The sequence below is a fragment of the Pseudophryne corroboree genome, chromosome 3 (genome assembly GCF_028390025.1).
Source record: "Pseudophryne corroboree isolate aPseCor3 chromosome 3, aPseCor3.hap2, whole genome shotgun sequence".
NCBI lineage: Eukaryota > Metazoa > Chordata > Amphibia > Anura > Myobatrachidae > Pseudophryne > Pseudophryne corroboree.
The window spans coordinates 272831354-272844078 of record NC_086446.1 but is presented as its reverse complement, the minus strand read 5'-3'; the positions used below and the strand labels follow the sequence as shown (position 1 = coordinate 272844078).

Sequence of the window (12725 nt, the reverse complement as noted above, 5' to 3'; positions counted from 1 at the left end):
AGGTATCATACATACTAATGCTACCTACACAGTATAGGAAAGGTATGATACATACTAATGCTACCTGCACAGTATAGGAAAGGTATGATACATACTAATATTACCTGCACAGTATAGGAAAGGTATGATACATACTAATACTACCTACACAGTATTGGAAAGGTATGATACATACTAATGCTACCTGTGCAGTATAGGAAAGGTATGATACATACTAATATTACCTGCACAGTATAGGAAAGGTATGATACATACTAATACTACCTACACAGTATTGGAAAGGTATCATACATACTAATGCTACCTGCACAGTATAGGAAAGGTGTGTTACATACTAATACTACCTGCACAGTATAGGAAAGGTATGATATATACTAATATTACCTGCACAGTATAGGAAAGGTATGATACATACTAATGCTACCTGCGCAGTGTAGGAAAGGTATGTTACATACTAATGCTACCTACGCAGTATAGGAAAGGTATGTTACATACTAATGCTACCTGCACAGTATAGGAAAGGTATGTTACATACTAATATTACCTGCACAGTATAGGAAAGGTATGATACATACTAATACTACCTACACAGTATTGGAAAGGTATGATACATACTAATGCTACCTGCACAGTATAGGCAATGTGTGTTACATACTAATACTACCTGCACAGTATAGGAAAGGTATGATACATACTAATATTACCTGCACAGTATAGGAAAGGTATGATACATACTAATACTACCTACACAGTATTGGAAAAGTATCATACATACTAATGCTACCTGCACAGTATAGGAAAGGTGTGTTACATACTAATACTACCTGCACAGTATAGGAAAGGTATGATACATACTAATATTACCTGCACAGTATAGGAAAGGTATGATACATACTAATACTACCTGCACAGTATAGGAAAGGTGTGTTACATACTAATACTACCTGCACAGTAGAGGAAAGGTATGTTACATACTAATGCTACCTGCACAGAGTAGGAAAGGTATGTTACATACTAATGCTTCCTGCACAGTATAGGAAAGGTGTGTTACATACTAATACTACCTGCACAGTATAGGAAAGGTATGATACATACTAATATTACCTGCACAGTATAGGAAAGGTATGATACATACTAATGCTACCTGCGCAGTGTAGGAAAGGTATGTTACATACTAATGCTACCTGCACAGTATAGGAAAGGTATGATACATACTAATACTACCTACACAGTATTGGAAAGGTATGATACATACTAATGCTACCTGCACAGTATAGGAAAGGTGTGTTACATACTAATACTACCTGCACAGTAGAGGAAAGTTATGTTACATACTAATACTACCTGCACAGTAGAGGAAAGGTATGTTACATACTAATGCTACCTGCACAGAGTAGGAAAGGTATGTTACATACTAATGCTACCTGCACAGTATAGGAAAGGTGTGTTACATACTAATGCTACCTGCACAGAGTAGGAAAGGTATGTTACATACTAATGCTACCTGCACAGTATTGGAAAGGTATGATACATACTAATACTACCTGCACAGTATAGGAAAGGTGTGTTACATACTAATACTACCTGCACAGTATTGGAAAGGTATGATACATACTAATACTACCTGCACAGTATAGGAAAGGTGTGTTACATACTAATGCTACCTGCACAGAGTAGGAAAGGTATGTTACATACTAATGCTACCTGCACAGTATAGGAAAGGTATAATACATACTAATACTACCTACACAGTATTGGAAAGGTATGATACATACTAATGCTACCTGCACAGTATAGGAAAGGTATGATACATACTAATATTACCTGCACAGTATAGGAAAGGTATGATACATACTAATACTACCTACACAGTATTGGAAAGGTATGATACATACTAATGCTACCTGTGCAGTATAGGAAAGGTATGATACATACTAATATTATCTGCACAGTATAGGAAAATAAGAATTTACTTACCGATAATTCTATTTCTCGTAGTCCGTAGTGGATGCTGGGGACTCCGTCAGGACCATGGGGATTAGCGGCTCCGCAGGAGACAGGGCACAAAAGTAAAAGCTTTAGGACTAGGTGGTGTGCACTGGCTCCTCCCCCTATGACCCTCCTCCAAGCCTCAGTTAGGATACTGTGCCCGGACGAGCGTACACAATAAGGAAAGATTTTGAATCCCGGGTAAGACTCATACCAGCCACACCAATCACACTGTACAACTTGTGATCTGAACCCAGTTAACAGCATGATAACAGAGGAGCCTCTGAAAAGATGGCTCACAACAATAATAACCCGATTTTTGTAACAATAACTATGTACAAGTATTGCAGACAATCCGCACTTGGGATGGGCGCCCAGCATCCACTACGGACTACGAGAAATAGAATTATCGGTAAGTAAATTCTTATTTTCTCTGACGTCCTAAGTGGATGCTGGGGACTCCGTCAGGACCATGGGGATTATACCAAAGCTCCCAAACGGGCGGGAGAGTGCGGATGACTCTGCAGCACCGAATGAGAGAACTCCAGGTCCTCCTCACCCAGGGTATCAAATTTGTAGAATTTTGCAAACGTGTTTGCCCCTGACCAAGTAGCAGCTCGGCAAAGTTGTAAAGCCGAGACCCCTCGGGCAGCCGCCCAAGATGAGCCCACCTTCCTTGTGGAATGGGCATTTACAGATTTTGGCTGTGGCAGGCCTGCCACAGAATGTGCAAGCTGAATTGTACTACAAATCCAACGAGCAATCGTCTGCTTAGAAGCAGGAGCACCCAGCTTGTTGGGTGCATACAGGATAAACAGCGAGTCAGTTTTCCTGACTCCAGCCGTCCTGGAAATATATATTTTTAGGGCCCTGACAACGTCTAGTAACTTGGAGTCCTCCAAGTCCCTAGTAGCCGCAGGCACCACAATAGGTTGGTTCAGGTGAAACGCTGACACCACCTTAGGGAGAAACTGGGGACGAGTCCGCAGTTCTGCCCTGTCCGAATGGAAAATCAGATATGGGCTTTTGTGAGACAAAGCCGCCAATTCTGACACTCGCCTGGCCGAGGCCAGGGCCAACAGCATGGTCACTTTCCATGTGAGATATTTCAAATCCACAGATTTGAGCGGTTCAAACCAATGTGATTTGAGGAATCCCAGAACTACGTTGAGATCCCACGGTGCCACTGGAGGCACAAAAGGGGGTTGTATATGCAGTACTCCCTTGACGAATGTCTGGACTTCAGGAACTGAAGCCAATTCTTTCTGGAAGAAAATCGACAGGGCCGAAATTTGAACCTTAATGGACCCCAATTTGAGGCCCATAGACACTCCTGTTTGCAGGAAATGCAGGAATCGACCGAGTTGAAATTCCTCCGTGGGGGCCTTCCTGGCCTCACACCACGCAACATATTTTCGCCAAATGCGGTGATAATGTTGTGCGGTCACCTCCTTCCTGGCTTTGACCAGGGTAGGTATGACCTCTTCCGGAATGCCTTTTTCCCTTAGGATCCGGCGTTCAACCGCCATGCCGTCAAACGCAGCCGCGGTAAGTCTTGGAACAGACAGGGTCCTTGCTGAAGCAAGTCCCTTCTTAACGGCAGAGGCCATGGGTCCTCTGTGAGCATCTCTTGAAGTTCCGGGTACCAAGTCCTCCTTGGCCAATCCGGAGCCACGAGTATAGTTCTTACTCCTCTCCGTCTTATAATTCTCAGTACCTTGGGTATGAGAGGCAGAGGAGGGAACACATACACTGACTCTGACTGGTACACCCACGGTGTTACCAGAGCGTCCACAGCTATTGCCTGAGGGTCCCTTGACCTGGCGCAATACCTGTCCAGTTTTTTGTTGAGGCGGGACGCCATCATGTCCACCTTTGGTTTTTCCCAATGGTTCACAATCATGTGGAAGACTTCCGTGTGAAGTCCCCACTCTCCCGGGTGGAGGTCGTGCCTGCTGAGGAAGTCTGCTTCCCAGTTGTCCACTCCCGGAATGAACACTGCTGACAGTGCTATCACATGATTTTCCGCCCAGCGAAGAATCCTTGCCGCTTCTGCCATTGCCCTCCTGCTTCTTGTGCCGCCCTGTCTGTTTACGTGGGCGACTGCCGTGATGTTGTCCGACTGGATCAGCACCGGCTGACCTTGAAGCAGAGGTCTTGCTAGGCATAGAGCATTGTAAATTGCCCTTAGCTCCAGTATATTTATGTGGAGAGAAGTCTCTAGACTTGACCACGTTCCCTGGAAATTTCTTCCCTGTGTGACTGCTCCCGAGCCTCTCAGGCTGGCATCCGTGGTCACCAGGATCCAATCCTGAATGCCGAATCTGCGGCCCTCTAGTAGATGAGCACTCTGCAGCCACCACAGAAGAGACACCCTTGTCCTCGGAGACAGGGTTATCCGCTGATGCATCTGAAGATGCGATCCGGACCATTTGTCCAGCAGATCCCACTGAAAAGTTCTTGCGTGAAATCTGCCGAATGGAATCGCTTCGTAAGAAGCCACCATTTTTCCCAGGACCCTTGTGCAATGATGCACTGACACTTTTCCTGGTTTTAGGAGGTTCCTGACTAGCTCGGATAACTCCCTGGCTTTCTCCACCGGGAGAAACACCTTTTTCTGGACTGTGTCCAGAATCATCCCTAGGAACAGCAGACGTGTCGTCGGGATCAGCTGCGATTTTGGAATATTTAGAATCCACCCGTGCTGTTGTAGCAGTACCCGAGATAGTGTTACTCCGACCTCCAACTGTTCCCTGGACTTTGCCCTTATCAGGAGATCGTCCAAGTAAGGGATAATTAAGACGCCTTTTCTTCGAAGAAGAATCATCATTTCGGCCATTACCTTGGTAAAGACCCGGGGTGCCGTGGACAATCCAAACGGCAGCGTCTGAAACTGATAATGACAGTTCTGTACTACGAACCTGAGGTACCCTTGGTGAGAAGGGCAAATTGGGACATGAAGGTAAGCATCCTTGATGTCCAGGGACACCATATAGTCCCCTTCTTCCAGGTTCGCTATCACTGCTCTGAGTGACTCCATCTTGAATTTGAACCTTTGTATGTAAGTGTTCAAAGATTTCAGATTTAGAATAGGTCTCACCGAGCCGTCTGGCTTTGGTACCACAAATAGTGTGGAATAATACCCCTTTCCCTGTTGTAGGAGGGGTACTTTGATTATCACCTGCTGGGAATACAGCTTGTGAATTGCTTCCAATACTGCCTCCCTGTCGGAGGGAGACGTTGGTAAAGCAGACTTCAGGAACCTGCGAGGGGGAGACGTCTCGAATTCCAATCTGTACCCCTGGGATACTACCTGTAGGATCCAGGGGTCCACTTGCGAGTGAGCCCACTGCGCGCTGAAACTCTTGAGACGACCCCCCACCGCACCTGAGTCCGCTTGTAAGGCCCCAGCGTCATGCTGAGGACTTGGCAGAAGCGGTGGAGGGCTTCTGTTCCTGGGAAGAGGCTGTCTGCTGCAGTCTTTTTCCCTTTCCTCTACCCCGGGGCAGATATGACTGGCCTTTTGCCCGCTTGCCCTTATGGGGACGAAAGGACTGAGGCTGAAAAGACGGTGTCTTTTTCTGCTGAGAGGTGAGTTGGGGTAAAAAGGTGGATTTTCCAGCTGTTGCCGTGGCCACCAGGTCCGAAAGACCGACCCCAAATAACTCCTCCCCTTTATACGGCAATACTTCCATGTGCCGTTTGGAATCCGCATCACCTGACCACTGTCGTGTCCATAAACATCTTCTGGCAGAAATGGACATCGCACTTACTCTTGATGCCAGGGTGCAAATATCCCTCTGTGCATCACGCATATATAGAAACGCATCTTTTAAACGCTCTATAGTCAATAAAATACTGTCCCTGTCAAGGGTATCAATATTTTCAGTCAGGGACTCCGACCACGCCACCCCAGCGCTGCACATCCAGGCTGAGGCAATCGTTGGTCGCAGTATAACACCAGTATGTGTGTATATACTTTTTAGGACATTTTCCAGCTTCCTATCAACTGGCTCCTTGAGGGCGGCCGTATCAGGAGACGGTAACGCCACTTGTTTTGATAAGCGTGTGAGTGCCTTATCCACCCTAGGGGGTGTTTCCCAACGCGCCCTAACTTCTGGCGGGAAAGGGTATAATGCCAATAATTTCTTAGATATCAGCAATTTTTTATCAGGGGAGACCCACGCATCATCACACACTTCATTTAATTCTTCTGATTCAGGAAAAACTACGGGTAGTTTTTTCACACCCCACATAATACCCTTTTTTGTGGTACTTGTAGTATCAGAAATATGCAAAGCCTCCTTCATTGCCGTGATCATGTAACGTGTGGCCCTACTGGAAAATACGTTTGTTTCTTCACCGTCGACACTGGAGTCAGTGTCCGTGTCTGTGTCTGTGTCGACCGACTGAGGTAATGGGCGCTTTAGAGCCCCTGACGGTGTTTGAGACGCCTGGACAGGCACTAACTGACTTGCCGGCTGTCTCATGTCGTCAACAGTTTTTTGTAAAGTGCTGACACTATCACGTAATTCCTTAAATAAGACCATCCAGTCAGGTGTCGACTCCCTAGGGGGTGACATCACTAATACAGGCAATTGCTCCGCCTCCACACCATTTTCCTCCTCATACATGTCGACACACGCGTACCGACACACAGCACACACACAGGGAATGCTCTGATAGAGGACAGGACCCCACTAGCCCTTTGGGGAGACAGAGGGAGAGTTTGCCAGCACACACCAGAGCGCTATATATGTATAGAGACAACCTTATAAATAAGTGTTTCTCCCTTATAGCTGCTATATATGTTTTTATATGCCAAATTAGTGCCCCCCCCCTCTCTTTTTTACCCTGTTTCTGTAGTGCAGGACTGCAGGGGAGAGTCAGGGAGACGTCCTTCCAGCGGAGCTGTGAGGGAAAATGGCGCTTGTGTGCTGAGGAGATAGGCTCCGCCCCCTTCACGGCGGCCTTTCTCACACTTTTTATGAGGTAAAATGGCAGGGGTTAAATACATCCATATAGCCCAGGAGCTATATGTGATGTATTTTTTACCATAAATAGTGTTTTCATTGCGTCTCAGGGCGCCCCCCCCCAGCGCCCTGCACCCTCAGTGACCGGAGTGTGAAGTGTGCTGAGAGCAATGGCGCACAGCTGCAGTGCTGTGCGCTACCTTTCTTGAAGACAAGATGCCTTCTGCCGCCGATTTCTGGACCTCTTCACTCTTCTGGCTCTGTAAGGGGGCCGGCGGCGCGGCTCCGGGACCCATCCATGGCTGGGCCTGTGATCGTCCCTCTGGAGCTAATGTCCAGTAGCCAAGAAGCCCAATCCACTCTGCACGCAGGTGAGTTCGCTTCTTCTCCCCTTAGTCCCTCGATGCAGTGAGCCTGTTGCCAGCAGGACTCACTGAAAATAAAAAAACCTAAGTCTATACTTTTATTCTAAACAGCTCAGGAGAGCTACCTAGATTGCACCCTTCTCGGCCGGGCACAAAAACCTAACTGAGGCTTGGAGGAGGGTCATAGGGGGAGGAGCCAGTGCACACCACCTAGTCCTAAAGCTTTTACTTTTGTGCCCTGTCTCCGGCGGAGCCGCTAATCCCCATGGTCCTGACGGAGTCCCCAGCATCCACTTAGGACTTCAGAGAAAGGTATGATACATACTAATACTACCTACACAGTATTGGAAAGGTATCATACATGCTAATGCTACCTGCACAGTATAGGAAAGGTGTGTTACATACTAATACTACCTGCACAGTATAGGAAAGGTATGATATATACTAATATTACCTGCACAGTATAGGAAAGGTATGATACATACTAATGCTACCTGCGCAGTGTAGGAAAGGTATGTTACATACTAATGCTACCTACGCAGCATAGGAAAGGTATGTTACATACTAATGCTACCTGCACAGTATAGGAAAGGTATGTTACATACTAATATTACCTGCACAGTAAAGGAAAGGTATGATACATACTAATACTACCTACACAGTATTGGAAAGGTATGATACATACTAATGCTACCTGCACAGTATAGGCAAGGTGTGTTACATACTAATACTACCTGCACAGTAGAGGAAAGGTATGTTACATACTAATGCTACCTGCACAGTATAGGAAAGGTGTGTTACAAACTAATGCTACCTGCACAGAGTAGGAAAGGTATGTTACATACTAATGCTACCTGCACAGCATAGGAAAGGTATGTTACATACGAATGCTACCTGCACAGTATAGGAAAGGTATGTTACATGCTAATACTACCTGCACAGTATAGGAAAGGTATGATACATACTAATGCTACCTGCACAGTTATGTTACATACTAATAGTCTCTGCCGATTATAGCATGACATACTCATCATGGTGGTAGAGATACTGACTCCTGAAGCATAGCGGCCAGCCACAGTCAGACATTCCACTTTGTACCAGCGCAGTTATTATTACTATTCTATACACGTACAGTATACAGTGAGTATGAGTACTTACTGACCTTCCCCCTTGACATTCTCCCTCCGGTGGCCTTATTAATGCTTAACATTCATTGAAGCACAACCATGTTTATATTTTTTGCCTAGCGGTTACCGTGACAACAGATGCCGCCGCTGTGCATACTAATGCACGCTACGTTACGCAAAGGGAATGCCGTCTCCTCACAAATCCGTCGCTAGTATGGGGAATGCACCTACATTGTTTTGGTGGGCAACAGTCGTCTCCTTTAGCTTTTACTGTAGTATTCGTAAAATTCAGTAGCACGCCCTCTGCCAAATTGAGGATTCAAATCGAAGCTCGTGATGTGGCTGCTAACATTAGAGAATATATATATATATATATATATATATATATATATATATATATGTGTGTGTGTATATATATATATATATATATATATATATATATACACACTAAAAAAATACTTATAGCTATTGTTTTCACAATGGTTATGGCATGAACGACAGACTCATTGATGTGCAAAAGCTCACCAAATGCTGTTTTGTAACATCTCTTTCTGCAGCTGTACTCCTCTTGGTGACCTAATAATCCAGGGGTGGGGGACCTTTGGCCCTCCAGCTATTGTAGTACTACACATACCAGCATGCCTTGCTGCAGTTTTGCTATTTGGCCATGCTAAAACTGTTGCAGGTCATGCTGGGATGTGTAGTTTAACAACAGCTGGAGGGCCGAATGTTCCCCATCCCTGTGATAATTCATAACTCCCAACATGACCCTCTCCAGGAGGGACAGAATACTATACTTCTGGACTTCCCCCTTAATTTATGATTGCCATCACTTGTGCTGAAACGTCTTTCTAATCCATTCAAAACAGGTGCTGGCATTCATAAATTAAGAGAAAAGTACAAGAGCAGAGCATTTTGTCCCTCCTGGAGAGGGTCATGTTGGGAGTTATGATAATATTCTCATTTGACCTTCACTTAAACCTTACTTTGTGGGGTTTAGGCACTTAATTTTATTGGAAAGGAGTAAGGTGGGGGGCAAAATTAAGACATGGCGCCATATAAATAAAAGCTAATAATAATAACGTCAAATTCAGAGTTGCATGCACAGCAGCTGTGCGTGGATATCGCAGCAGTGCGCCCCCTGAGCACATGACATCATGATATCGCACAGCAGGGGCGGGGCCACCAACACCGGAAGTGCAGTACTGTTCTGAGGACACTCCGATTAGCACTGCAACAGAGATATAGGGCCCAATTCAGATCTGATCGCTGCTGTGTGTTGTTGCACAGCGGGCGATTAGGGAACTACTGTGCATGCGTATGCACCACAATGCGCAGGCGCGTCGCCAAACAGCGACAGGATAGTGCAAAAATTTTGATCGAAGGGCTGTTTACAAGGTGATTGACAGATAAAGGACGTTTGTGGGTGGTAACTGGTCGTTTTCAGGGAGTGTCCGGAAAAACGCAGGCATTCAGGGCGGTGTGTGACATCAGCTCCAGCCCCGATCAGCCTGATTTCTTTGCACTGGAGGAGTAATGGGTCTGTGAGGATATTGGGTTCAAAATCACTCAGTCACGGTGGTAGATGAAAAACCAACATTGGTTTATTAACAGAATAGGTTATAACTAGTGATGAGCGGATTCGGTTTTACTCGGTTTTACTCGGTTCTCAAAACCGAATCTTATTGGCTATCCAAAACACGTGACATCAGTGAGCCAATAAGATTCGGTTTTGAGAACCGAGTAAAACCGAGTAAAACCGAATCCGCTCATCACTAGTTATAACACAGTTCAGCACACTTCTGTGATCCAATTCTACACGACAATTCCCTCCTGGAGCTCCTGACAGAACATTACTTCTTAGTCAGTCTCCTGCCACACTCTCTCCTTCTCTTCCAGGTCTCTCTCACGTCCCCTGTTTGCTATTATCAAACCTTTGTCTTTTCTACAATAAGGCGACACCCCCAGAACAGTTTCACATGCCCAGGCATGTGCCCTAGGCCACAATAGATGTTAACTAAAGTAACCTTACTTAATCTGATTGCGTGGCCTGGAATCCATTGTGTGGGGAAGAAGGAGGGGGGTGTATGGCCTGACATCTGAGACTGGCTGTATCTTCCCAGACAGAGCAAATACATAGGTTATCTGATCGTCACATGGGGAAACATTATTTTACAAACTATAGCAGAATAACCAATACATTCATATATATACATTGAAAACATAACTGTACCCTTGTAACAATAATATCATACAATATAATACAATATTGCCTAACATATAACTAATAACATATTGGCAATTGGTGAAGTCCATGTGTAGGACCAGGGCTAGGAAAGTAACCACGTGTCTTTTACCACTGAGCGACACGACGCACCAGCTGTGTCATCACATGTCGTCACATTACCTTCCCCTACTTTCTCGCCCTGTGTCCTAAGTAGCTTAAGCTTGCTGAGCGCAGTGATGCTCTTCTACATCAGACAGTCTGTGCCCCATCATAACAATGACTGGCTGGTTTCTCATGTGGGTCTGGTGGTTTTTGGGAATAGCACTTTACAGTTTGTATGGAGCCCACCAGCGTCCCAGGTCCAAAGTCTGTGGTAATTGTCATGAGGCTTGTGTGGGAATTTCTTTCCCCGGTCTGGTGGGTGTGTGGCCCACAGTACATAACTCAATACAGTCTTACCAGGGTCTGGTGGAAACGTGATCAGCAGTCCATAGTTCTTGTATTTCCCCCGGGTGTCCCATCCAAATACATTAATCAAAGTCCCCTTTGTAGACAGCCGCTGGGTTGGGGTAACAGCATGTGCAACAGTATAATTCAGTAAGTCCAATAACTGCACCTGGGGACTTAATAATTCCCCTATACCCAACTGGGTAACCTCACATTTCAGATAGTCACAATTTTCCTCCATAAACAAAATCTGATCTCTGGGGCCCTCACTCTCCCTCCCCAACAATGTATTCCCTGGGAACCCCACTTCCATCACCTCTGGTGCATCAGGACAGTGGCTTCCCTCCCCCAAATATGAACCACGGGTATGGTAATTGTCAGGGCACAATGGGGATTCCTTCATGCCAGAAGTTTCTTCTGTGCTATCCTGGGTAAATGCTTCCTCCAGCCTGGCTGGCTGGGTAACTTGTGGGATCCTAGTCTGAGTCTTGTATGCTTTGGCCTGGAGTACAATCTGCTCAGCTTCCTTGTGTGTACCCACCAACTCGACCATCGTTGTACTGGAACATGGATGTAGGTTCACCGGGACAGTGGCATTACCTTCTCCATTCACTGCTACATGTCCTGGCTGACCACCATTGTCCTGGTTAGAGTCAGTCATTTCACCTTGCACACAATGCCAGTCCAAAAATAACTCAGGTGCCCTAGAGTAGAGCAACATGTTCCCTTCCAGTTCCTGAGCTGATGCTATTTTCACCAGGTCTGATACCTGGATTTTCTCTGAGTCACAGGGAAGATTCTGGCATTCAGGCTGCAGCTCCTTACCATCAAGTTCACTGAATGGGAACAGACCTCCAGAATCTTCTGGGAGAGATGCAGTAGCTGGGGATACACTGGGCCCTTCCTGAACATCCTTTTCTGATAAAATAACTGGGCCAGCCATGAACATAGCTTCACAATAGGCCTCCCTCAGCCGAATATGCTGATCAGCCTGAAGTGAGACACTGTCTGCACTAGCCATGCTTATAGTTGGGACATTACCACCTACTGCTGCCCTCGCAGAGATCTCCTCTTCCACCTCTGCCAATAGGAAGGTATAGTGCATCTTCTCCTGGGGTGTTTGGATGACAGACCCCACTTCCTTCTCATTTTCAGTAGCCTCCCCCAAACACAACACTGTAAATGGCTCAATAGCCAGGACTGGTTGGTGCTCACCTGAAGGATTCCCTTGGAGGCTCTGTTGCTGAAGTGGTGGTCGGGTGATAGTGGCAACTTCTTCCTCAATGTCTCGCTGGCACTCTGCGATGGTTTCTATATCCTCCAAGCCCGCAAATGGCCACTTGTAACACAGCTCAGACTGGTCACCAAGTGTTTTACTGCGACATTCCCCCAGGGACAAGAGAACGGGTTGCAGACAGTGCTTCCTTGCAGCCACCTGGACAAGCTCATCCTTTTCCAGTGTAACATACTGGGCAGACAGTTCTTGACGCTCTCTCACTAAGTCCTCATCTTCCATCTCAGCAACAGGGAAGTTGTAGTGCAGTTCCTCCTGGGGTGCCTGGATTGTGCTCACTGCTTTCTTCACTTCGTGGGCTTC

General features: G+C 46.1%; 1 protein-coding gene across 1 annotated transcript in view; it reads right to left on the bottom strand.

Moving 5' to 3' along the window:
* Positions 1-8616, bottom strand: part of TTLL9 (tubulin tyrosine ligase like 9) — a 121479-nt gene extending 112863 nt beyond the window's left edge. The window contains exon 1 of the mRNA XM_063959114.1: positions 8490-8616. Within this exon, the coding sequence (XP_063815184.1) occupies positions 8490-8537 (48 nt within the window). The 5' untranslated portion in view covers positions 8538-8616. The remainder of the gene's footprint in view (positions 1-8489) is intronic.
* Positions 8617-12725: the final 4109 nt, after the last annotated feature.